The sequence below is a fragment of the Mesocricetus auratus genome, unplaced genomic scaffold (genome assembly GCF_017639785.1).
Source record: "Mesocricetus auratus isolate SY011 unplaced genomic scaffold, BCM_Maur_2.0 Super-Scaffold_100010, whole genome shotgun sequence".
Taxonomy (NCBI): Eukaryota; Metazoa; Chordata; class Mammalia; order Rodentia; family Cricetidae; genus Mesocricetus; species Mesocricetus auratus.
In genome coordinates this window covers 13,224,387-13,251,459 of record NW_024429194.1, presented here as the reverse complement: position 1 = coordinate 13,251,459, position 27,073 = coordinate 13,224,387, and the positions used below count along the sequence as shown (strand labels likewise).

Sequence of the window (27,073 nt, the reverse complement as noted above, 5' to 3'; positions counted from 1 at the left end):
AGGTTCAGTGTGACTGGATTGATGTTGAGGTCTTTGATCCACTTGGACTTAAGTTTTGTGCATGGCGATAGATATGGATCTATCTGCAATCTTCTCGATGTCCTCATCAAATTATGTCATCACCATTTGTTGAAGGTGCTTTCTTTTTTTCTGTTGTAATAATTTTCCAAACAGGTGAAAGACCTGTATGACAAGAACTTTGAGTCATTAAAGAAAGAAATTAAAGGAGATCAGAAAATGGAAAGATCTCCCATTCCCTTGGAGAGGTAGGAGCTACATAGTAAAAATGGAAGTCTTACCAAAAGCAATCTACAGATTCAGTGCAAACCCTATCAAAATTCCAGCACAATTCTTCACAGACCTTGAAAGGACAATACTCAACTTTATATGGAGGAACAAAAGACCCAGGATAGCCAAAAAACTTGTACAATAAGGGAACTTCAGGAGGCATCACCATCCCTGACTTCAAGTTCTACTATAGAGCTATAGTAATGAAAACAGCTTGATATTGGAACAAAAACAGACAGACCAATGGAATGGAATGAAGACCCCGATATTAACCCACACACCTACGAACACCTGATCTTTGACAAGGAAGCTAGAACTTCATTCTTCTTTATCCATGCCCAACATCTCAATAAGCAAAAGCATCATTATTTATTTAGCCAGGCTCCTATTAATAAACTCTTTTTTCACAATGATGTTGTAATGAATAGCATTGCATAGATTATTTCACTGCAGCTATTTCAGTTTAAAAATTGCCAAATACTAAACTCAACTACTGTATTTCACAATATATAAATCAGCAGTACAAGGTGTTCCTTTTGGGTCCACTAAATTTTCTTTCTTTAAAACAATAAACTGTAAGTTCCAAGACTTACAGATAAAGTCTGTCCACTGTTTCCCCCTCACAGTGTCAATGAATGCCCTGATATTGTCTGCAGGTCTTTGCCTGAGGGAACAATTTTTAATTATCTTATAGTTCAGGATCCTGAATTGGTCTGGCTTGCAGACAAGTTGGTGCCGGACAGTTTTAGTGTCTGTCCTATTTTTGTGCACATTAATGTCTGTATTTGATTATTTGTGCGTATTTGAGGAGTTTCAGAGAAAAAGTTTAGAGGAGCATGCTTACTTAAAACAACAATGAAAACCTTTTCCTAGAAAAAAAACCCTAGTTTAATGAAAATATACAAACATAACTTTCTTGATTTATTCGAAATGTCTTCAGAATTAACTTCTTTCTGTTCTTTAATATAAGTGACAAAGCCAAGCAAGACTTCTAGGCACATTCTCTAGCAGCGTTCTAAGAAGGGACTGCAGTCTGTAGACAACTTAACTAAGAACCACTAATAATGGTGATGTTTCTTTGCTGTTTTTTACGCTGGTGATGGGAATATTAGGATCATCAGGTCCCATGGAGGGAAATTTCAGAAACTTCTCCTCAATTGATGCAAGTTCTTGAATCAGTTGTTTGAAATTGTAAGTCTAATTCTTCCATATAAACATATCCTCAGAGAATCACAGAGAGAATTATAGACTATTATGAAACCAAATTATAACAGCACAATTACTTATCTTCGTATTTATTTGACCTTAAATTTCTGGAGTGGGAGCAAAACTGTATCTTCTCTCTTTCTGTGCCCCAGTACATGTACAGATCTGGTACATAGTATGTCTTCAATAAGTCAGAATGGGAGAGGGTCTTAGTGCTCTCTGAAGAGTCATGTTCATGAAGGTAGATCCATCACTGGAACTTCTTTCTAGCCTCCCAAAGAAGAGAATTCTCTTTGGTCTGCTCCACTTGGTTGGTTTCTTTCTGAAGAAACCTGCAAAAGAGCCAGGGCTTCTTAAATTATAAGTCTTTGATACAGGAAGCCTTCTAGGCCTGATGTAGTCTATTATCAGCCTGAGTCATGAGGCTGTTGGATGTGTATGCTAAGCTATATTTTCTAGATCTGGGGAAACAACTGGCTCTACATTGTCAATGCCTATGTCTTACTTCTCACTTGTTCGGAGTGGGGTAGTGAGAACTCTATTGTTGGCCTCAGCTCCTTCGTCTCCCTTTCTGACGAAGGAGCTGAGGCCAACAGAACTGAAGCTAATTAGCAAGATCCAAAGATAAGCTTGTGAGCATGTGTGATGTACGGAACACACACACAAACACAGCTCAGAGGTTTCTGAAGCTCTTAGTGGGCAGCCTGAAGTCTCACAGCAAGCTGCTGTCAGAACAGAAGCTGGGAAAGGACTTCTCTTGTTATGCTTTCAAGAGTTTCATTTACTCTGGCTTCCTTTCCTCCTTTGCTTCCTATCCTCCTTTTATGGCATAATTAAGAGTTAGATTTTCCTGTGCAAACCATGGAGCTCTGTATTTTTCAAACCACAGGCTTTAATTATCTGACCTAACTCTATGCTCCTGCACACAGGAGGAGCCCTGTGGTCCTTCGAAGACATCAGCTTACAAACCAACTCTTGGCAACCAGCCATACTAGAGAGTGGTGACACTTCCTGAAGTCCTGCTTCCCTGCTTGATAAAGCTCCTCACTGTAAGTTTCCTCTTCATGGCTGATTACAAACTACCAATGATGTAGGAGCTGGCTTCTGAAAAAGCAACACAAAGCTCCAACTTAGAAAAGGCTGCCCCCAGGAGGCCTTACTCGGGTCATCTCTCGCCCTCTCTGTGAAAAGAGGTGAACACCGGCTAAACACCTATCAGAACGTAAGTCTCAGGGACCGTCCAGTGCAGAGAAATATGCAGTCTATCCCAGCACCATGTACAAAGTGTTTGGCAATGAAAGAACACAGGTTGACCAGACTCAGAACTCAGGGTACCGCATCTGATGATGCTGGACTCTGAGGACATCAAGGGATGAGTCTGGCTGATAAAGAGGTGCTGGTAAAGAATGCTCTGTGAACACACTGCATTGACAAGAGGGAAGATTGAAGTGTGTGCCACACACTGTCTGATGGGAGCTGACAGACAGCCGGGAGCTCCCACCAAAGCTTGTACCCAACATTTCCAGCATCATAGCCCACAGCCTCGACGGGCAATTCAGACGTACTTCACCTGTGCTCCTTCTGCCTCCTCCCTCAACACAGTCAACGACATTCCTCGCCTTATGCTTCAGTGGCTGGGTAAGTATTTTGAGACATTAGTCTATCCACTTTGGGCTTATCCTTAGGTGGCAGGGAATACAGGCATCACCCTCAGGATATTTTTTCTTTCTTACTACCATTAGTTGCCCAAAGCTTGGATCCCAAAAAGTGGGCAGAGTTTGCTGGCAAAGCAATTGGAAAGATGGAAGGAAGAGAAAGACCTTTCCTGAGAGGGATTTTCCTATAGCCAGAAAGGAGGGCAAGAGAGTAGCAGCCAATCCTGGGATCCTGGGATTTGAGGCTCACCTCTAAGGATACCACAGTGTCCTAAATATGAATGACTGAGGATGTGGGATGCTCTGCAGTGTGGCCCCAGATCTCAATATTGCTTCGACTTTAAGTAGTGAAGAGAGGAAAAGAGTTGGGCATGGTGGCACCCACCTTTAATCTTAGCACTTGACAGGCAGAGACAGGAGGATCTCTATGAGTTTAAGGGCAGCCTGATCTACATAATGAGTTCCAGGCCACCCTGGACTAAACTGAGACCCTGTTTCAAAAAGAAACCAAAACAAAGAAAGAGTGCAAAAGACCGGAAAGTAGGGATCACATGTTTAAGTCAAAGCCACGCCATCTATGGACATGCACACAGCAACACCTTACTCTGGGTGGCAGCTCTGGTAGGGACAAGGGAAAAGTGTGACGGATGGATTCCATAGCCTAGGGGACACCTGTGGGTATCAGGAGAGGAGACTCTGGGGGCACATTTCCCTTCTCTCCTTGCCATAGATGCCTCCCTAGCTTTTACTTCTGTGGAGGCCGCTTGTGGTACCTGACCCCACAGGAGCCATGCCTGCCTAGTGAATAGGTATTCTTTGTGACACTCAAGAACTAACCTAACTTTTGACTGTGTAAGGAATCTCAGAGATTGGAACACGGGGCACCACCTGGCGAGGGAAACAGTTGGAGATAATGCCTGCTGGTGGAGCTAGCCTTGAGCCGAGAGGCCAGTCCGGCTTTTATTGCTTCTGGCCAAAGAACATTGCTAAATTTTCAGAACAAAGGAGGCCAAGTTACAAGGTGTTCTCCTGAAAAGATTATGAGTCCAGCCAGGGGAAAATGAAATCAAGCTCCTTAAAGTAAAATGTAATGTTTTCAGGTAGATTTAGATGTACAAGAATGAACATTTATAACAATACACTACCGTGATTGATTCAAATTCTGAAATGACTCCCAGTGCCTTCTCCTAAGGTACCATGAGAAAAACAAAAAACGACAACCTAAAAAATAAATGTTAGAAAATCCCACTGCTTATGCTTTCAATGCCAGTATGATGCACTAGGGTCTGTTATGGGAGAAGTTGCATGTGTACCACGTTGGGGAAGAGTAACTATTATTTTGAGAACATTCATGAATCTGGCCTCTTCCTTCCGTTTTCTGACACTTACATCAGAGCACAGGAGAGGCAATCCAGTAAACATCCTTCAGTTCAGGGAAACCAGAAGCTGTCTCTTGGATCCAGAGTGTTTCTATTTATTGATATTGTTGGGGACATATATAGGCTCTGGAACAAAAACGACTTGGTTTAGTTTGTACTAGTCTAAATTTATGATTCTTTGTGTTCGGATAAAGCACCCCTTCAAAGACCACAGAAGACTGGAATTCCGATTTACATTTACAAGCGCATAAACAGCCCAGCCATGTATTAAGTCTGTGACTGTAAGAAAGTTCCTCTTGTTTTCTGTATGTGTAAAATGCAGATGAGAACAGGTGAAAGATGTAAACGTGGAACTGTCTGTCAAAAGGGTTGGCACCTAGAGCCAAATAAATATCAGCAAATATTTGTGTGCTGCGTTTAAACGGCTCTGCCAGGGGAGAGGCACACGGATAGAGAAAAGAACAACTTGTTGGGAATGGCATGTCAGTCACTCCTGCAAACCTCGAGCTTCTCCGCAGTCTGAGCCCAGTCTAAGCTACAGAGAGAGACCTTGTGAAGAAAAACAAAAAAGGGGGGAGGGAAGAAAGGAAGGAAAACAGAAGAGAAACAAATGACTCAGAAACTGAATTTGGCCTTCCCCTCCCCCTATATAGCTCTCTCTCTCTCTCTCTCTCTCTCTCTCTCTCTCTCTCTCTCTCTCTCTCTCTCTCTCTCTCTCTCTCTCTCTCTCTCTCTCTCTCTCTCTCTCTCTCTCTCTCTCTCTCTCTCTCTCTCTCTCTCTCTCTCTCTCTCTCTCTCTCCCTCTCTCTCTCTCTCTCTCTCCTTCTTTTTTAGAATTGCAGTGTAATTTGTAACTCCACGGGCTTCTGCTCTCCTCAACTTCGGCTCAGCAGAAACTCCCAAATGACAGCCATGCCCACACAGCTCAGCACGCCGCTTCAGTGAGAGCCGTCCTCATTCCCAGGCCCTCGAGCTGCCGCGACTCGTCGGCGGGAGCGCGGGGTTTTCGTCTGGGAGAGGTGGCGGCATCACGCGAGCCGCCTCGCGTCCGCGCGCATCCCCTTCTGCGCTCTCCCGCCGGTCGCCCAGCGCCCGGTCCCGCCGTCCGCCCTTCAGAGCGTGCGAGCCTGGCGCAGGAGGCGGGCTCTGCGCTCACCGGCCTCGCCTCCGCAGCCGGAGGGAGGGAGGGAGGAGGCGGGAAGGCGGGCGGAGGCGGGGGAGGAGGCGGGACTACGGCGGGCCGGAGCTGGTGCCGAGCGCGGTGGGAGAGCAGCGGGTACCCGGCTGGCTTGGCTGGCGGCCTCTGCCCGCACCTCGGCGCCGCAGCCCCGCGCCTCTCCCGCCCTTGGCTCCGGCTCTGCGGCCGGCGGCGAAGAGGAGCCGGCGGAACCCTGGATCACTGGTACGTGGGACGGGGATCGCCACTCCTTCTGCAACCTTTTGTGCTGCAGAGGTGGCGGTGGTGATGGGTGGGGTACGCGCGTGAGTGTGGGTGCCCCAGCCGGCGAGCCACTGTGCCAGCCCCAGGCACGGCGCCGCCCCTTCCTCCTCGCCTCGTGTCCGGGCTGGGCGAGCTGTGTGTGTGTGTGTGTGTGTGTGTGTGTGTGTGTGTGTGTGTGTGTGTGTGTGTGTGCAGCGCTGGGGGCCTGCTGGGTGGCTGGCATGGCAGCCTCGGTGGCAACCGGCTTCGAAGGGGGCCGGTCCCTGAGCCCCAGTGCGGATGCAAGGCTGGGGTCTGGAGACTGGGGTGGGGCCCGCGCGGGGTGCGAGAGCCCGCAGCTTCCTGGCACAGGGGTGGGGCCGGGCGACGCCGGGAGTGTGCGGCGCGTGTGAGTGTGCGGAGGCGTGCGCCCGGTGTGCGCGCTGCGGGCGGGCGAGCGGGCGAGCAGGCTTGCGCTCGCCGCCGCCGTGCGGTGCGGGGGACTCTGCGACCCGGAGCGGCGCTCCCGCGGCGCCGAGGTGCGGAAGTCTGGGTGCGTTGGCGCGCGCCAGCTCGGCGGCTCGCGGTGCCCGCAGCGCCAGGCGACAGGCCCAGGAGGCCCATTGAGAAGTAGCTCTTGCCCGGCCTGTCGCGCCTCTGTCCCCAACGGTGTGCGGGCTTAGGACTGCGGGGGCCAGATAGCGCCTGGCGACAGCCCAGACGACCTTATCGCGCCCGCCCTGTGCGAGCTGCACCCTGCGGGCGAGGCCGAGGCCGCTGTGGCTGGGGACCCACGGGCCATCCGGTGGTGGCGTCTGTGGACTGTGGATCGCGGCCCGGTGCTGGCTCGAAACTCCCGCGGCAGATGTCTCGGGCACCGCCGCCCTCGCCCCACCTGTCGCGGGTGGACTTTGGGGCGGGTGGGAAGCGTAGGAAAGGACGTCTGGTGGCGGGCTGCGGGCAGACCTTGAGAAGCGGCCCATTGTGAAGCTGCCAAAGTCGCTCTAGTGGTGGAATCTGCAAATCTCGGCCAGAAAGGAGCTCGGGTCGCGAAAGGGAACGACTGCCGCGTGCTGGCCCCTCGGCAAGTGTCTGCCTCGCTAGAGACTCCCGGGTTCTCCACCCACGCCGCTTTGCTCCGGGTGGGCTGCCGATCTCTGCAGAGCCGGAGTTTGCGAGTGTGTGTTGTGTGTGTGTGTGTGTGTGTTGTACGCGCGCGCACGCGAGTGTGCGAGCCTGGGAGACACAGGGAACACTGGAGCTGAACTTTTTCTTCCTCCGAAGAGCAGTCAGAATGGAAACAGCAACATTGTACATTGTTAGCAGCTCCTAGCTGGGAGACCAGAAGCCATAGAAGATCTCCGAGGATTTTAAACTTCGTTTTACCTTTGTTTATCCTCCAAAAAAAAAAAAATCCCACTCAACAATTCCAGTTGGCAAAGTACTTTGCCGTGGTGCGACAAGGTAGACACTAGGGGTTGGAAACAACCCTTCACAAAGTTTATTTTCACAACTAGTTCAAAACACAACCATTATCCAGGAAGTTCTGGGTCACAGTGTGTGCTGTGGTTATTTTAATGAATGGACATTCAGATGATATTTTTTATGGTACTTTGGATTATAAACAAAACAGACAGGATGAAATGTAAGCATTCATGAATGAGCACTGAGACCACTTAAGTTTGGTAAGAAATGGTGCATAAATTGTTGTCTTGGTATGTTTATTTAATTGTAAATGGGACAGTTAGCACCAAATCTCCCAGGGGGTAAGGGTTACTCACTGACATTACTAACAGCCAATTAGCTTCCATTATGTGTTTGGTGTTCTTGAGGAGAACCTTAACATTAAGTTTTAAAAGTGACTGGTTGTGATGGCAACAATAGTTTATAAACACCATTTAATTTTTGTTTACTGATTTGTAGCCTCGGTTATTTTCTCAACGAGTACCTAGTTTGCAGCTTTCCTTTGGAAAATACATCACCTCCACCATAGACATCTGTCCCTTTGTGGTTATGCTTCCAGAAGAGGGGGGGGAGGGGTTCTTGTAAAGACTTCGCGTAGACTTGTGGCTTCAGCCACTGCCAGATATGTTTGGAGTGAAGCTGAATATGATGTAGTAACGTGGGTTTGATTTTAACTGGCAGAGATGGAAACAAAATGAATGCCGGGCGCTTTCAGGGAGTTGCTATTAAGAGAACTGATACTAGAAAGAGGAACACATTTGTGTCTTACCAAACCAGTTACGGGCTGCCTTACCATGCTGGGAAGGTGGATGGTCTGTTGGTAAGGTCAAAGAAAGTTTTTAAAACATCACACTGCACTTAATAACTGCCCATCCGAACCCTTAGTGATTTAATTTTACAAACCGAGGAAAGATAAGAAGGTCAGATGTGGTCTCCATGCTGAGAGCCCATGGCTTCGGCTAAGCATTTTCTTTTCCACTCAGTGCTGTAATCTGTCAGCTGAGCCATTTTATTCCTGTTCAGTGTTTTTCTACTTGAGGAATGTTTTGGCCCCTTATTTATTTTTTTTAGAGTAGTCCTTGAGAGCAGAAAATATTTTGATTACAAAGGATTTTCACTAGTAGAAATGGAATTTCCCCTGCTCCAGGATCCTTCCTTAAAGTCTTACTTTCTTCCCACTCCACCACCCAGATTTTAGGAGAATTAAAACTCATCACTTAGTAACTCTATTTCTTTTCCCCTAAGAAATTCTGTTTTCTCCTAGTACCATTTTTAGTAATTAGCAGAATTTATCAAAATTCATAGTGCCTCCAGATTTATAGCCATACATATGAATGCACACACACACATATATATGTATGCACACACACACACACAGAGTTAACATTTGCCTTTTTTTCTTGCTGTTTAGTTAGTGGATCTGGGTTGATGCCTGAAGTATAGGGATTTAGGAACTAAGAGTAAAGAATTTGGTTAGCAATGAACATTTCCACGTAAAGCTTTCTTTGTTTTGTGGAAAAAAGAAAGCTTTGGAGTTGCTGGTGTTGCCCAGATTGCTGTTGCACATATGAAGTTTGCATTTCCTCTGGCATGGCGTTACACTTTATGCTTGCTCCGACTGCTTCTACTTACTCAAGAAATGGAATGACCCAATACGTCATTGAGTGAATGGCTGGGTGGATACGTCTTCCAAAGTACACAAGTAGAAAGATTTCTTTCCCTTTATAAAACCTATATATATATATCTCTTTACGACTTTATATTACTTTGGGGTAGGGTAACAATACATTTGTCATCCGAGGATATTTGAAGATTCAAGAGGTTCTGCAAACAATTGCGACAAGGTATTAACTATGAACTAGATGTACTTCTTGAGGGGCTTTATTGCATTGACTGTATGATGTGTATCACTTATCAGTTCATGTTGGGAACTTTTCTACGCGTGGCCCCCTCCTCGCAGTCACTGTTGGATGTGTCTTTTTCCTTTTGACTTCCCTGCCAGTGGCGGTTGGCTGTACTTGGCTCCGTTTGAGTTTCCTGTCCACATTATTTACAGAGTAATGTCATAGAGCTTTCTGTTTGTTTCAGCTCTTGGTGTTGGAAACATTGTATCTTCAAGCTTTGCCTTTATTGACTTTAGTCTGTTTTTCTATGCTTGTTTTTTTTGTGTCTTTAGAAGTTCTAAACTGTCTTTCCCATTCAAGATCTAAGCCTTCCAACGCCAAGGTAAAACCAAAGTCATTTCTAGGTGTTAGGGATTTATAGATTAAAATCTATAGATTTAAGAAGTATTCTAAAAATGGTTTTATTTGCAAGTTAAATTTTTGGGTGACTTTATTACAACTTTTAATTTCTATTTGGGGAGATGGTAGTAAAACCTTTACTATAATTTGCAGTAGGTTGTTCTACATGCAGTCTTGCGGAAGTAGGTATGTAGGTACACTATTTCTTGGCTCTGCTGTATTTATTTATTTTTTTGTCTCTCTTTTCACTGTGTCATCGACCCTTCCCTGGCGCCTGTGTCTAGCTGGTGCTAAGTTACACACAAACAACAACTTCAGGAGTGAAAATGAGGACCAGGCAGAAGCTTCTATACTTGGCTCACCTTGGGTCACTGCTGAGGGATCCATTCTATTTTTGGCTTGGCAGTGGCAAACCAGGGATAATCAGTCATTACACTTTGATCATTATGAAATTACAGAACATTTCCTAGACGCCTTCATCAGCTCAGTGATGTTTGGTAATTGCTTTAAGGTTTCCCTGCTTCCAGTTTTAGCCGAGGGTTTAAACCAGTCCTTTCTATTGGTGCTAAAACATATTTGAAAGTATAAATGTTTTGCTAGTGCATCTAAACTCTTGGAAAGAATATGCCACCAAGTACCTGGCATAAATTATATGAAAGTGGAAATGAAATTTAAGACTTTCAAAATCGTCTTGATTCAGAATTAAGGCAGCGTGTAAGGCAGAAATAAGGCATTGACATTTTTCTAACGTTTTCTTTTGCTTTTCAATCTAATTTTTAAAGAGTCTGTATCAAATTTCTTCCACTTTGTGAGTAGCGTAGCCCTGGCATCTGACTGTAGAACACCCAGTAGCCTACAGTGGTTGGAGATTCTCCCGCTGTGCTGTTTGCCTTAGTTAGGGTTACTGTTGCTGTGGTGAAACACCGTGGTCAAAACAACTGGGGCATAGAAGGGTTTCCTTGTCTTAAGTTTTCACATCTTCGTCCATCCCTGAAGGAAGTTGGGACAGGAACTCAAGCAGTGCTGGAACCTGGAGACAGGAAGTGATGCAGAGGCCTGGGAGGGATGCTTCTTATTGACTTCCTCCTCATGGCTTGTTCAGCTTGCTTCTTTTTTTTAAGACCTCAGGACCACCAGCCCAGGAATGGCATCATCCACAGTGGGCTGGGTCCTCCCCCACCAATCACTAACTAAGAAAAATAGCCTACTGACTTTTCTACAGCCCAATAAAACTATCTAGCATGCTATCTATTATTGTAAAAATATTTATCGTGTGTGTGAGAGAGAGAGAGAGAGAGAGAGAGAGAGAGAGAGAGAGAGAGTGAGAATGTGTTTTAGTTCTAGGGATTGACCTCAGGTTGTCTCTGTCTTCATACTGTAAAAGCCTAACATTTAAAAAGTCTAAAGTCACCTTGGAACTAGTAATAACCCCCCCCAGTCATTTCACAAATGAGGTAATAGAAATTTGTATGTAAAGTACCTCCTGAAACACCCACAGAAATTGATGGATATGTGTTTTTGTGAGCATGATTATCGTGTACAAAGCCGTGCTTATACACAAGATTGAGGATGAGCAAGTGGACCCTGGAGGCAGGCTAGTTGGTGTGTGGATTCCTGCACTGATCTGGAGTAGTAGTATTTAACTGAATGCTTCAAAGTGGTGGTAATAATATTTTCTTCAAGGAGTAAAGATTATATCACATAAATTATGTCTTTTGAAATATACGAGTTGAAAAATGGTTTCATTTGATTCCCATTGCCCTTTACAAATCTATTTGTTTAGTATGCCAGCATAAATTTTCCTGGCAATATTCTGTAGATTCTTCAGGGGATAATTATATGAAGCAAGTATTTTTATCATTAGGAAGCACATTGTGTTTCACTACACGTCAGTTTTTGTTAAGACCAAAGGCCTCATTGGTGAGGGAGGTCCAAGTCTTAATTATGCAGATTGCTTGTTTTCTAAATGTAAACATAGTTGGGGCTAAAATGAATTAAATGGAACATGACTGTTCTCTGCAGTGGATGATGTTCTCATGGCTGGTGGCATCAGGGTTCTTCCCATGATGGTTTTGCTACATTAGCCACTTCTGGTTATTAAGCAGAATACCTTGCATTCAGTAAATTATCCATTTCCTTTGGCTGAAATTCCTCTGTGCTGGGAGAAAAACAACAACACAGCATCTCTTGGCCTGTTTCATTTGCTGTTTGTCTTTAGTCTGAGAAGGTGGTGTATAGCACTTCCCTATGTTTTCGGGCTCCACACACCTATGTAGATGAAATGAATCCTGTCCACTCTCATGAACACCTACCCACTTTATGTTGGGTACCACATTGAAAACATAGAAACCTATGAAAGCTGTACAGGTTGAAAAGGACTTTGAGGAGGTTTCTGTTTGTTTGTTTGTCTTAACAAATTAATCCAATTAACTGGGGATGCAAGAGCTAAAGATAGACGCTTTTAATTCCGTGTTAGGAGGGGGACGACATTGAAGAGATAGATGCTAGACACCTTGAATAGGTTGGTTCGTCTGTCTTATTGAAAGTGTTTTCTGAGGCGGGAGGTGTGTCAATGGGTGAAATGCCTACTGTGTAAGAATGATGACCTGAGTCGTCTTCTCAGCAGAGACAGGAGGATCCCAGTGACTCCTTAGCATCTCACAAAATAAAGTAGAGACCTAGGGTATGGCCTAGTGGCAGAGTTCTTGCCTATGATGTTCAAGATCCTGGGTTCGCTCCCCAGTACGAAAATAAATAAGGTGAATAGAAGAATATTATAACCCTGATGTTAACCTCTGGCTTCCACATGTGCCTGCATGGTTGGATGCACATGTACAAACACACACACACACACACACACACACACACACACACACACTTTCAAGTGCCTTCCAGTCCTTTGCCTCCAGCAGTCTAACAAAGGGTATTTTTATTGTTGCTATTTTAGAATCCAAATGAGTAGACACCAAAATTAATTGCATAATAATAAGATCACACATCTGTGGAGCATGCAAATCACATTCATCTACCTGAGTTCCCTCGATCCACATAACCTGTGTTATGGAGGGACAGTGGTATGATTGGCCTCATTTTAGAGGTTGCTGTTTATGCAAGGTCAGGAGGAAGAATTCTTAGCATGGCTCCAGCTAAGATCTAGTCTTTTTGTGTTTGCCTCAGCATTGCTCCCCACCCCCACCTCCATACAATCTTCTGAACACACCAACAGGAATGGGACAGTAAAACCATAATTTGTGCCTTCAGTTTTTCAAGTGATTTTACTTAGCCTAGTTCAATACTCTTAGTTTCTAGGTAGAGTTTACAGAGCACAACAAGCGCAGTACGATGTTTTGGAGATCCACTTAGTCAAACTAACTCAAAACAGCTTTTTAGCTGAATTAGTTAGTTACTGTGTCCTATGTAGCCTGTACCCAGCCTTAGTTCCTCGTGTGACTGTCATTCTGTTTTTGCAGTTAGAATTAATATAATTGCTTTATAAATTGTGGTACTCGTTAAATTACAGCCTTATTTTTGCCTCTCATGTTTAGTATCTGGAGGAGAACAGAAACATTATTATGCCTGTGTTCCCTCGGGACTCTTTGGAAATTGCACAGTGACATCATCTGGGATTTAGTCTGGTAAGTTACATTTAGCTGTTTCTCTTGGTTACCCATTATATGCACGTAACGTCATAGTGTGTGTTAAAAATTACATAGATGAATGTGTGAAAGTGATGTCCATGTATGGTGACAGTTGTGTGTGCCACAGGTTGGAGTTGTGATTATGTTTGCAGCATACTTAAATTACTTGAAATGTTTGGTGATTTCATGTGTTTTCCTCTTTGTGAAGTTCCTAGAAGCTTTAGGAGTTCTTAGGGAACAGTACTTCAGAATATATGATAGAAATGTTGCTCAAATTGGAGGGGTATTTTAATAAAAAGTTATCTCCCAAAACTGCTGAAGTAATGTGCAATACATTCTAGTTGTGTGGTTTCATAAATACAGTAGCTGACGGAGAACAGTGTTCACATAGTTGTACTTTGCTGCACATGTGACCCTTCTCTGTTTCGTTGTACTGTGAATTCCAACTTAAAAGTACACAATACTTTGGCATCCTTTAGTCGCTCCTGCTCCCATGCCTGTGTTGGTGCTCATATAGTTGCTTGTGTGCCTTCAAGAGTTTGGTGGGGAATCATTAGACACAGCTTCTGGCTCTTTAGCATTTCAGGACTGTATTGATGTGAGTGTCTGCTCTTTGAATCCTTGTAGTTTCTTACTTTAACTTAAAGGCCGTTGTCTTTGGAGAAAGCAGTTTCATACCCAGTGATCTCTGAATAGTTAGGCACTGGAGAACGAGATGATGTGGGGCTTCCTTCTTCTATGCTGCAAGGATGTGTTGCTTGTATTGGTTGATGAATAAAGCTCTTTTGGCCAATGGACAGGCAGGATGGAGCCAGGAGGAAGTATAGGCAGGGTTACAAAGCGAGGAGAATTCTGGGAAGAGGCTCAGAGCGTGAGTCTAGAGAGAGATGCCATGTGGCCACCAAGGAAGAAAGAGGCCTGGGCATCATGGGTAAGCCTAGACCATGTGGAGATATACAGATTAATAGAAAATGGGCTAATAATTAAGAGAGAGCTAACCAATAAGAAATCTGAGCTATTGGCCAAACAGTTTATAATTAATATAAACCTCTGTGTATTTATTTGGGACTAAATGGCTGCGGGACTGGGCAAGACAGAAACTTCCATTTACAATGATTTAAAAGGATGATGGGGGAATGTGCTGGTATTAAGTAGCCGTATCATGTCTAATTCATTCAATAAACATTATTTTGCTTCCAATTTTGTGTATATGTTTGTATCTGTATGTGGGTTTGTGCTTGTGACTGGCTTTCAGAAGCCAGAAGAATGCATTGAATCCCCTGGAGTTGGAATTGAAGGTGGTTGTGAGCCATCCAACACAGACACTGGGAGCAAACTTGGGTCCTCTTCAAGAGCCTCACATGCTTTTACCTGATGAGATATCTCTCCTGCTTCCAAGATGCACTTTAAAAGGCTGAAAACACTGCTAAAATGTCTAGTCTTTAGGAAGAGAAGTTCTTCAGAAATTCATAGTGCATTTGGACACCCACCCTGCTAAAGTAAACTAGAAGAAATGGGCGGGAGGCCAAAGGGATATGTTTGCATGGCTCTCTGTATTTATCCATATGTGTGTACCTGTACATTCATGCTGTTTTTGTACACACTGTTTTATTGATTTTCTTTTATAAATTAGCATTCTGGATGAGCTATGAAAGGTGAAGTGATGGAGCTCCGGAGATGTGATCACTGAAGGTGATCAGACACACAGGATAACCATTGACTTTTCCTCTTGACTCTGAGACTATGTAGCCAAGAAATTATCATGTATTGGAGAATCATGTAAAACTTGCACGTTACGGAAACCTCTTACTTTTAGTGTCAGGGTTTATTGAAGGATAACTGGTAGGTAGTTAAATTTATTTTGAGAGTAGTTTGAAAGTGTTCTTTGTAGTGTGTTCCTTCTCCCCATCCTAACTTTTACCAGTCATCGATTAACCTCTGCCCTAATTATTTTGCATTTTTCCAGAATGCCACATAAATGGAATCAAATGGTATAGAGCTTTTCTGCAAACCTGTTTTACTTGTTGGGTTCCTAGGTGACAGTGTTCGCCACTGAATGGTATTCCATTCAGTGCATGCCACACACTTAGTTTCTTGAAGTGATGTTTGGCCTCTTGCCAGGTCTTGATAATTATGAATGATGCTGCCATAAATATTGATGATCGTGTCTTAGTGTGTACATTTCCATGGGTAAGTACCTAACACTGAGGTAGTTGGATTATTTAACAAGCATTTTTGCTCACCTCTATAAGTGATGCTAAACTGTTATCCCTCGTGCCCTTAAGTAACTAGTGTATCCAAGCGCATTCAGATGAACTCAGATCTTGTTCAACATGGTTTTATTTCATTTTATATCCAAGTTTAGCAAGTTTGCCTGGTAGATATTTTCAGCCTCCAGGAGATTAGAAGGAGTAAGTTGGAAGACCTTGGGGATAGTGACTGGAAACATGCAGATTATGTCTACCTGGCTGACTTAAAGAGGCAGAGATGAGAAGATTGGACTTCTTCTGGCATGTAGAGTCTGGCAAGTCCAGAAACCTTTGTGCATATTAAAATTGCCTGGTGGTTTTGTTGTTGCTTTTTGGTTTTAGACTATCTTTGAAAGATATGTGTGTGTGTGTATGCATGTGCACTGTAAGCATGCTGAGAGTGCCCTCAGATCCAGAGGAGGGCATCTGATCCGCTGGAACTGGAGTTGAAGACAGTTGTGAAAGGCCAGGCGTGTGCTGAGATCAGAACCCAGGCTGTTCTCACCTTCAGGGTCTCTTCTCTGTTCCAACAGTAGAGGTAAAGCAGCAACCTCCCAGAGTCAGATGAATCACTGGACTCTCTTGCACTAGTCATGCATAAGGGTCCTCCTTGTTCGCCAAAGGATGGCTCTGATGTGCACTGTTTATTTCAGGCCCCTCTTGAAAAGGATTTTGTTAATGTGATAACATTTTTGCTGTAAGTATTTCAGATGATCACATCTACATTCTTTCATGTTGTGCTGCTAAATGTTACTAAACACGCTCAATCATATAAAGCAGCATTTAGATTACTCAGGTAAATTTTTTGGGTTCATGCCAGTTCAAAAAATCCAGAAAATGAGAGTTTTTTTTTTAAATGAAAAGTATGAGGCTTGGGTAATGGTCCAGTCAGTAAAGTGCTTGCTACTCAAATCCAATTACACATCTGTAATCTCGCTTTTGGGGGAGAGAAGAGAGAGAGAGGTGGATACCTGGGGCTCTTTGCTCATTCATTCTGGCCTATTCCAGGAGTACCAGGGTTGTGGGAGTCTGTCTGACAAAACCAATGACTCAGCAAAATAAAACAAAGCAAATCACAAGGATGATGGCTCTTAGAAATAATACCATAGATTTGTCCTTATAATGTCCATGTTTGAGCATATGTTTATATGTTCATCCCATACATGAAAAGAGCTCTCTCTCTCTGTCTCTCTCTGTTGCTCTCAAATGCACACACACACACACACACACACACACACACACACACATACACACACACACACACTTTTGTATAACATTTGTGAAAGGTATGAGCTATTTTCAGAGCTGTTCTAAAGCTAGGACATTTATGCTGTATCTTCAAAATATTACACTCTTTGCATAGGAAACATGCAAAATTTTGTATAGAAAAATTTTGTGTGGGAAACAAAGTTTCTCAGAGAGTGTTAGGCCTGTGCCCATTGCATACAGATTGTGGTCCTTTGACAGCTCATGCAGGTGCATGGAGAGTTTCCTAGGCATATGTTGTCGTTCTTTGCTTTAGTCTCAGCCAGAACTCAAGTTGGGGTGAGGCATACTGTAGTCACTACTTTAAAATGTACATTCTGCATATTTTCGTAGAATATATAAACATTTTTCCATTTGTTGAAGGAAATTGGATGCTTAGTTTATAATACTCTACAAGATATAACTGTTGGAAGTGAAAATAAAATCAGAGTTGAGGTCAAGAATGGAAGTCATGCCTGTTTTATTTATCTTTTCCTGTTGGAAAAGACAAACACATTATCCTCTGGGCTCACAGTTTCCCTTTCTTTAGCAATTCTTATTTATAAGAAACGAGAGTAGAAACCTTACTCTCCTGGTGAGTGTATAGATTGTACTTTATATAAGTCTTTACATTAGCTTTTGGTTATATAAAATAGTACATTCTCTTTGTGGAAAAATGGGAACATTTTACATAAAGCTTTGTGGTAGTTGCTATAAAAATTTACAAAGCATATGCTCATTGGCTCAGCATTTTAGTTTTGGAACTTCTTGCAAAATTCGTTTCTCTGTCTCTGTCTCTCCCTCTCTTTCTCCTCTGCATTTGTGTGTTTGTGTTCATGTAATGTAAATAAAGTAAACATCTACTCTTATAATTATAAATGTAGGGAATAAGGGAGAATATGGTTAAATATTAATAGGGGCTTCTTCTAGGTATTGCATTGATAGGAGTGAAGAGAGATTTTGACTTTAATAGAAATGTCAATATGAATAGTTTGAATTGAACGTCTTTCAGTCTTCATGGGTTATTTTTAGAGGTTTCAAAAAATAATAAAAAGATCAAATAGTCATCAAGTCAGCCTGGTGAGGAATGCAAAGGGGTAGAATGTGTCTGGTTGGGGAAAATGATTGTGAAATTGTCTGTGGACTAAGGCTGTTTGAGGATCTCTGCAGCTCCTTGGGACATAAGGAAGATGGTGCCCCAGGCCTGTTGAGTGGAGGGTAGCACTCCATGCCTGTAGAGTGGAGGGTGGTGCCCCAGGCCTGTAGAGTTGAGGGTGGCACCCCAGGCCTGTAGAGTGGAGGGTGGTGCCCCAGGCCTGTAGAGTGGAGGGTGGTGCCCCAGGTCTGTGGAATTGAGGGTGGCACCCCAGGCCTGTAGAGTGGAGGGTGATGTCCCATCCCTGTAGATTGGAGGGTGGTGTTCCAGATCTATAGTGTAGATCTTGATTCTGTCTCTTCAGTGTACCCATCACTAGAGCTGGCTGTGCTCTATACCCTGATGCGTCCTTGTGCTCTTAGATTATCCTTTTGGAAATACTTACTGTCCTTTCTCTCCTTGAGTATTAGACACTATAACTGTGAAAAATATTTCTGGTTTTCCAATAGCTGAGTTTATGACAAGGATGAGAAAGGTGTATTAAGAGAGGACAGCAAAACAGATCAGCGTCTTTGTTGGTTGAAAGAGTCCAACCATGGAATTCCATGTCTTTTGACATCTCAGCTAAAGCTTTAGAAGATGGAAGATTTTCAAGGGCGTAGTATGCTAATGATACATGAATACATGCAGTGGGAAGGGTAATGAATCAGTGAATTCTTTTAAGTTTTTACATGGAATACAGCTGTTAGGACACAGTGTTTCTCAAAAAGAATCTTTGTATAGCAGTTGTGAAGCTCCCACGTCTTTGTAGAACTATCCCAGGGTGGCATGATGCTTAGGCTACTGTCCAAGTGTTGGTGTTTGTGCCTAAAGATCGGAAAACTCCCCTTCATGGACTATTGAAGAGGTGGGAGGCACTATCTGTGCTGCACCTTGTCTAGTAACAAGAGACAATGTTGTTTTCCAGACCTCTTGCTTTTAGTATAAGCCAGAATTCACAGCTGAGCACTAACCAATAGTGAAAAAGTGTGATTTGTCTTGGCTAACTCACAGTCATCTCTTTGAGTGATTCTGCGTGTATTTCATGGGTAGTCACACCTTTGTTCATTGCCAACTCTTGGCTCTTTTGTTTGAGAAGATCTTTACCTGTCATTTAAAATTTTGTATTTGTTTGTTTAAAAACATAGTTTTAAAAGCGTTGTGTAACTACAAGTTGACCTTTTTAGGTTTATCTTTTTGTGTATATGTGTGTATGTGCGTGTTTATGCATGTGCACGTACATGAACTTGTGTGTGTGTGTGTGTGTGTGTGTGTGTGTGTAGGGGAGGAGAGAAGACAACAACTTCAAGTATTGTTCCTCAGTTGCTGTCCATCTTCCCTTTTGTGAGACAGAGTCTCCCATTTAATGGATCCCACCAAGTAGGTGAGGGTGGATGCCCAGTGAGCCCTAGCCTCTAGATTACAAGCACTTGTTCTGTGTGTTTGCTTTTAGTGTGGGTTCTGGGGATTCAACTCAGGTTCTCAAGCCTGCAAGGCAGGCATTTTTCTAGCTATCTCCCCAGTCCTATAGTTTTTGTTTTCTATTATAGACTGTTTTTTATAGAAACTTACTGCTTCTGTTAGTGTAAGTTCTAATTTTATTTCTATTCTTTGGCCTTAATTATGTATAAGAGACAATCATGGAAACAAGAAGGGCATCTTTAATGATGCAGACTGTAGAAGCCTTGGATCTGTTTGTTTGTGTGTGTGTGTGTGTGTTTGTCCTCATCCGTGATGCACCTGTGGAGACCAGAGATCGGTATCAAGTGTCTTCCTTTATCACCGTCCATCTTATTTTTGAGACATGGTCTCTTCCTGGACCTGAACCTTAAAGTTTTCAGTAGACTGACTAGCCAGTAAGACCCAGAGTTTCTTCTGCCTTGAATACTCCCCAACTCTAGGAATATGGATTACATCATATCTAATTTTATCTAATTTTAGTAGATTCTGAGGATCTGAACTCAGTTCTTGATTCTTGCACAGCAAATACTTTGCCTGTTGTGCAGTATCCCCACCTCGTGCAGCAGAGTTCTTCATTCACTGTTTATTGTTTCGGCAGAAGTTGTGTTCTTTGCATAAATGTTCAATGATGTGCTCCAGAATATATGTGACCCATCCTCAAAGGTAAACCTTTCAGAAATGGGGTCATTTTAGAATATGAAGCAAAATGCTGAGTCATGAATAGACTTGCTAAAAGTAATAAGCCCATAGCAGCATTTTCATGGAAAAGCTGGAAGAATATGCAGTTGCAGTCACCATAGCTGAATTTTCTGTTAAATGCCTTTTTTAAGTAAGAAACTTGAAGGCTGGGGTGTAGGCCAGTGGAAGAGTATGGCTTGGTATGTGCGGGGCTCTGAGTTACATTAACATCCACAAGCAACATGAAATGTGCTGCCCATGAAAGAGTTCCTGTCTCAAGATGTGCCTCCAGGTATGGTGAGTGCACCCTGTAGTCTTCAGCTGTGGCGGGTGGGCTGACTTGGAGACTGGTTGGTCTTTGCTGTCAGTTTTTTTAAAAGTAGAATTCGGGAATTAGAACGTCACCTGGGCCTTTTCTACAAGCTGGAACAGTTCTATTTAACAAGTGGTCCGTGGAAATTGATGCCATTATTTCCTCAGATTTTGATCTCAGTGTTTTAAATTCATTCATGAAGTTCTCAGGGATTCAGCAGCACAGCGTTTTCTCTTTTGGATGGACGCATTGGAGAAGGGGAGCTGCATGGCTAGGTGGTTTGTCCCTCTGTCTGAGCGAACCTGAAAGCTTGCCCATAGGTGTTCTCTTTCTGAAGCCCGGCTCCATGCTGCTTTTGTGGTGCGGCACAGTAGGTGTCCTTTAGAAGAGCGATGTACAAGGAAAAAGAGATCTAGGAGTTGGCATGTTAAACATCACAAGTTAGATAACTGTCGCATTCATTCTCTTACTTGTGGAGGGGCATGGAAGGAGAAGGGAACTGTTAAGGAGGATGAAGGAGACCAGTGGGAAAGGGAGGGAGCTGAGGACAGACAATGAGGTGGGGCCATATGATCCAAGAACCTTATACACGTTGGCGAAAGTGTTGGTGAAACCACCGTCGATACAGTTAGCATATTCGTAAGAATTCTAAGCAGGTTGTGAGAGCCCTGGTTCTCATTGAGTATCAAAGCTGGAAGCTGTTCTTTTTCACGTGTCAGTCAGTACAGCACAGAGATGAAGGCAGCCACCCAAAGAGCTGCTTGGAGAGTATGCTTCCTGTTTGTCACTGCGAATGTGAGTGCTAACGTGTGATGTCTAAGGCGTGCAAACATTTTCCAGCTCTTAGAATTTCTCATGAGAAGTTCTTTGGGTAGCTGCTGCATATGTCACATTTAAAACCAGTTGTTTGTATCCAGAACAAGGAGATACTCATTCAGATATTTTATGTGAGAGACGACCTGCTTTGCATTGACCTTAGTTGCTGCATTAGATGTTTATTCTACAGGATATTACACATGGTTACTCCTTTAATTTCTGTTTCAGAAGTGTTTTCCACAGCAGTGAGTGTGTTGTCTGCCCATGTAGAATGCAGTATGTTTCTCATGCTAGGCACCTCTGTGTCTTCTAGTGACAACCTAAGTTAAGTCCTTGTTGTCTATGTAGATGTGTGAAGATCTGTTTGCACAGTTGTGCCCGGGCTGGGTGACATCTCTTATTGGCCTCTGGAAGACTAACTAATGATAAGTTTTCATCTAACAGTAATGTGTGTATGGCATGACATGTCAGAGTTGGTGTATTCAGTTTTCTAGTTTTCCAAAAGGATGTACCATTTCTGCCTGTTTCTCTAAAATCATTGTCTTATGCTGTCTTTATCTTCAGTCTCAAAAATATTTTCTAACAATTGCAAGTTTGCTTTAGTGAAGCAGAATTGGTGCAGTGTTGGAACAGGTTTTTGACGTCCCCATTGATCACAGAAGTCTGTACTTGACATTTTATGCTTGCAGCTTCACACTTTTAAAACCTGCTTAGCAGTTTCCCCCACTCTGAGGCATTGCAGCCCAGTGTTGATATGGGCCAGACAGCATAGGTGGGGTCTGAACTATGAACGTTAAGCAGCTTATATTGCATGTGGAAACAAGGGGGTTGGTGAAAAAAAAAACATGCGTTGTCATGGAGTGCCAGGCTGGGGAGAAATCTAAGGCATATTCACTCAGTGATGGCAGGTATCTGCAGTGTCACTGACCTGGTGGCTGTTCTAGGGTAAGCGCGTGCGTGTGTGTGTGTGTGTGTGTGTGTGTGTGTGTGTGTGTGTGTGTGTGTTTCTGCGTTTCAAACCTCCTTGACCCTGCTTGCTTAGGCCTCACCACACTTCCATCCCTAGCCTTTCAGAATGAAGATCTACCCTTCAGGTTGTGAAGATTAAAGACATTGTTAGATTTGTCCTCTTGTTCTCTGCAAGCTCACAGAGTTAATGACCAAGGGTTTCTTTGTCACTTGGCTTATGTCCAAAGTTTGTTTAGCATAAAGGTTGGGCGTAGCTAGTTATGGTTCTGTGACGCTCCTAAGTGAAGATGTCCTTCACGTCTAGATTGACTGGCAGTTACTGTTCGGATCCTGTGAGGAGAGAAACAAGTTTTATCCTAGAATAGTAACAAAATACAATAAAACCAGTTACTTTAAATCTAGACAGGCAGGAGAATAGCCTAAAATTGTGAGTGAACTGACCCCAGTGTGGATCCTGCTAACATGACTGTTGCAGCATCTTTGTAAACATTTGTTTTCAGCTATGCTGTATATGGTGACTGTAGTAGGGACAGGTCCCCATGTGCCTCCTGGGTCTCCCAGTGAAGGAACATATGCATAAACTTCTTCATAGGGTTTCTGTTTCATTTGCTTTTAGTTTTCTAATTGCCTGAAATGTAAATGAGTACTGAAACTTTAGCAAAAAGTTCCTTCTTTTATGAAAGATCTCATGAGAATGACATGACATTATAGCCTTTCTCAGTAAATTTTTCATATGAAAATTAGTTACTTGACATCTTGATTAGTGTTCTGAGATACTTCCTTAAAAATCAATAGAAATTCAAGTAAAATTAAACTTTCTCAGGAGGCATTATCTCTATTATTTTGTTTCCCAAAATTGTATTATCTGCTGTTTTCTAGGAACCTCGCCATTATTCACGACACTGTGTGTCATTAGGTTTTCAAAACTACACAAAGTGATAATTTCAATGAACAATCCTATTATCCATTGTGAATCATTCTTTTTATTAAACTATTCAAGAGTACTGTCTTAAGCATTGTAAAATAAAATAATGGTGTGCTCATGATATGTCTTATGATTAAATATCCATATAAAGTGACATTTGTGATTTTTACATGTATTTTTAAGGGTTGCTCTATTTTTATTTTATGTGTGTGTGTGTTTAGCCTGCATATGTGTCTGTGTACCTCGTGTATACAGTCAGGAAGGGGGCAGTGGATCATCTGGAGGCATTTCAGAAGTTTGTTGACTGCCATGTGGTTGCTGGGAACTGAACCTTGGTCTGCTGGAAGGTCAAGAGCCCTGCACCTTTTCTCCGGATTCATTTTGCATATGATTAACATTAAATTTTACATGCTGTATTATGGTTAGGACTAACTTTTTTTTTTTTTGGTTGTTTTCAAGGCAGGGTTTCTCTGTGGCTTCGGAGGCTGTCCTGGAACTAGCTCTTGTAGACCAGGCTGGTCTCGAACTCGCAGAAACCTGCCTGCCTCTGACTCTCAAGTGCTGGGATTAAAGGCGTGCACCACCACCACCCGGCTTAGGTTTAGGGCTAACTTTTAACGACAGATTTTTTTTTAATTCATTGGAGATTTCAAAAGAGGAGTCTTTGCAAGGTTTCTACCCCTCCTCCACCAAATACTCTGCTACAGTGTCAGGATAGTTGTGAGGTAAATTGATCAGTCAGTAAGTTGTATTATCTTCTCTTCGGTTCCCCTTCACCACAGAGCGGAGAATGACAGGTGTGAAAGAGGCTCTTCCATATCTAAGACAAATGAGAGGAAATCGAATTTTCAAGTTAGGGTCTATTTGAAACTTTTCGCGGACACTTGCGTGCCCACCGGTCTTTGCATATTGTTGAGCTGAATTGGGGAGCATATCAAGGAGTAAACTCCATGTGCACGATGGAGTCCTGATGGAGAAGTACCTCCTTCAGATTTCTTCACGTGAACACCTCCGCAGGCTCTCATTTTCCTGCCCGCGAGTCCTTGAATACAGAATGGCATTTCTCACCTGCTCGGAGATGTCCAATAGACAGGCAGAAATCTATCCATCGTGCATTGTCTGTCTTCCAGACCCGTGTTATCCACACTGCGAGTGTTCTGACGGGATCGGGCTTGGCCCAGAGCTCTGTGTTGCCCTGTTCTAATCTGAGTCTGTTTACTTTTAGGAGTGTGCAGCTGAGTGCCTAAGATGGAAGTAGATATAAATGGGGAGTCCAGAAGTGCCCTGACCACCCTGCCATTACCTGTGGCCGAGGGGAGCTCGCCAGGGAAGGCAGAGGCAGAGAAACCCCGTTGCTCTAGCACGCCATGCTCGCCCATGCGTCGGACTGTGTCTGGTTACCAGATCCTCCACATGGACTCTAACTATTTGGTTGGCTTTGCAACTGGCGAGGAACTCCTGAAGTTAGCCCAGAAGTGCACCGGAGGGGAAGAGAGCAAGGGAGAAGCCATGCCGCCCTTCCGCTCCAAACAGCTGGATGCGGGACTCGCACGCTCCTCTCGTCTCTATAAAACCAGAAGTAGGTACTATCAGCCATATGAGATTCCAGCTGTTAATGGCAGGAGGCGAAGGCGGATGCCCAGCTCGGGAGACAAGTGCACCAAATCCTTACCTTATGAACCTTATAAGGCCCTCCATGGGCCGTTGCCTCTATGTCTTCTTAAAGGTAAGAGGGCTCACTCCAAATCCCTGGACTACCTCAATCTAGATAAAATGAACATCAAGGAGCCAGCTGACACGGAAGTACTTCAGTACCAGCTTCAACACCTGACCCTCCGAGGGGACCGAGTGTTTGCTAGGAATAATACATGAACGACTTGCACAGAGTTTAAACCGCTTTAAGCCAGCCCGTACTCGGCTAGAGAATAATCTACTGTCGTTCTCTGTACATGACCCTTCACATTAGAGATGGTTGTATCAGCTAAAGTGTTCCTGGGACATTAAAAAAATTGTTTGGATCAAGTTTTGGATACAGGAATGAAATCACAGGTACTTGGGGGCGGGGCGGGGGGATATCATTCTAGAGCACGAAATTGCAAAGAAAACCGAATGTTGACCGTTAGTTTGCATAGCTTTTTAGCTAGAACAAGGGTTTGGTGCAGTAATTTCACCTCTATGATTCTGACACTCAAATTGGGAATGTTTCCTGCTTGGTTGTTGCTAACTTGGTATGATTCATTAGAAATTTATATTGAAGTGCTCAGTGCTTCTCGGATCTCTGTATTTTACTATACAATGTATGTAATGATTTGTCTTACGAAATTTAGCGCTTGAACACTGCTGAATTGGACCACTTTTTATTTTTAAATATTGAGTTTAAATATTTTATAACTGGTTTTGCACTGAAAACAATTAACATTTCAGATTGAGAGGATAACCTTTCTTCACTTGCCTCAATACTAATATTGAGCAATGGATTTTTTTTTTTAATTTCCGCATGGAAAGTTACCGATCTCTATGGCTGTAAAATATTCCTTTATAGCATTATTAAAGTGTGTCTTAATAAAATTAAATTTGGGATATAAAGTATTTATTTTACAATGGGTAGTGGGTGGGATGCGTGTCCAGAATGTTTGTGACATGGAGTTTCCATCAGTTGGAAATATTTCCTTAGTGCTTATTCTCTAACTTGAAATCCACATGGAACTTGAAGATGGAAAGGATTCTCTCCACTGGGTTGCTGGCATAGTACTGCTTGCATCTCAACTTCTTATAAGTGAATACAGCTTTCGCAGAGGCTCTCCTGATTTTGACGATCCAATGCTTAGACTGGGTGTAAGGTGATACCACTCAGCACATCCTTGGGTCTTTCCGAGTTTAGTTCTCTGCATCACAGCACTCACTGAAATTACAGTTTCAGGATTAGTGTAGGAGCCTAACGTGCTTCTACAGTTTTAATGGGCTAATCCTGGATTACCTAACAATTTACGTCTATCACATTGGTCTAATTTGTTGCTAAAGAAATAATTCCTTGCCTTTAGTAACAGAAGCAGCTCAATTACTCTTGACCATAAATGTATGTAACTTAAACTTTTGTAAACATTTCTATTTCATTCCGTCTTAAAGGTGCAATTTATTACTGATTTGGCATTTCTGGCTATCTAGAACTACACATTTTGTTTTCTTTTTTGGCACTTGGAGTTTCCTAGGGGTTAAGCAGTCTTGCTTATAAATTAAGAACACTTTTAAATTGATGAATGGTCCATTCCTGGAACAATTGTGGTTTTCCTCTCTCCAGAATGAGTGGCAAATTTTATTTAGAGAAGAATAAATGTTAGCAACCCCAGGAACTCTTAATGGATACTTATTGTGCATTCACAGAGCAACCATGTGACAGCATGTGTGAGAGAGCCATGGAGATGCTGACTCACATCTTACTGAGTTGATCAGAGTTTTCAGTGGCTGGAAAGTTTCCGATGTTGTCTATTTTAAAAGTAAACTGCACCTTTGTAACATATTGTATTGAATGATCACTAAGATTAACTATATCTATACAGTCAATAGTTTGACAAGTAATAGAATCCTGTCAGATGCCAAAGAGTTGGGATTTTTACATTTAATGATTAAACACCGTTATTTATTGATGATTTACCCTCTGGAACTGTATTTCTAACTATGAAATAAAAGGGTGACGTAAACATACATTGTTTTGTGGTGCTTTGAATGAAATACACCAAGCTAGGTAAGGATTCCACCCATGGGGCTGTTGAGGTTGTTCAGATGGTAAAGGTTCTTTCTGCCAAACATGGCCACCTAAGTTTGGTTACCAGGTCCACTGTGGTAGAAAGGGAAAACTAGTTATCCTCCAATGTTCGCACAGGTACCATGACACAGGTGCACATACATATGTATGTGAACACACTTAAAGTAAATGTATGAACGAATTCCACTCAGGTGCTTATTTTAAGGCCCTAGTTTTATGAAACAGA

At 43.0% G+C, this 27,073-nt stretch overlaps 1 protein-coding gene across 6 annotated transcripts; it reads left to right on the top strand.

Moving 5' to 3' along the window:
• The first annotated feature begins 5,791 nt into the window (after nucleotides 1-5,791).
• On the top strand, nucleotides 5,792-26,786 carry Macir (macrophage immunometabolism regulator). 6 transcript variants are annotated; one of them, XM_005077178.4, is made up of 3 exons: nucleotides 5,792-5,930; nucleotides 13,201-13,290; nucleotides 24,310-26,786. In XM_005077178.4, exon 3 carries the CDS (start codon nucleotides 24,333-24,335, stop codon nucleotides 24,954-24,956), a length of 624 nt encoding a protein of 207 aa, XP_005077235.1. In that variant the 5' UTR covers nucleotides 5,792-5,930; nucleotides 13,201-13,290; nucleotides 24,310-24,332; the 3' UTR covers nucleotides 24,957-26,786. The 6 variants fall into 6 exon arrangements, with proteins under 6 accessions (XP_005077235.1, XP_040608882.1, XP_012973881.1 ...); XM_040752948.1 differs by lacking the exon at nucleotides 5,792-5,930 and adding an exon at nucleotides 6,497-7,032; XM_013118427.2 differs by lacking the exon at nucleotides 5,792-5,930 and adding an exon at nucleotides 6,497-7,090.
• The last annotated feature ends 287 nt before the right edge of the window (nucleotides 26,787-27,073 follow it).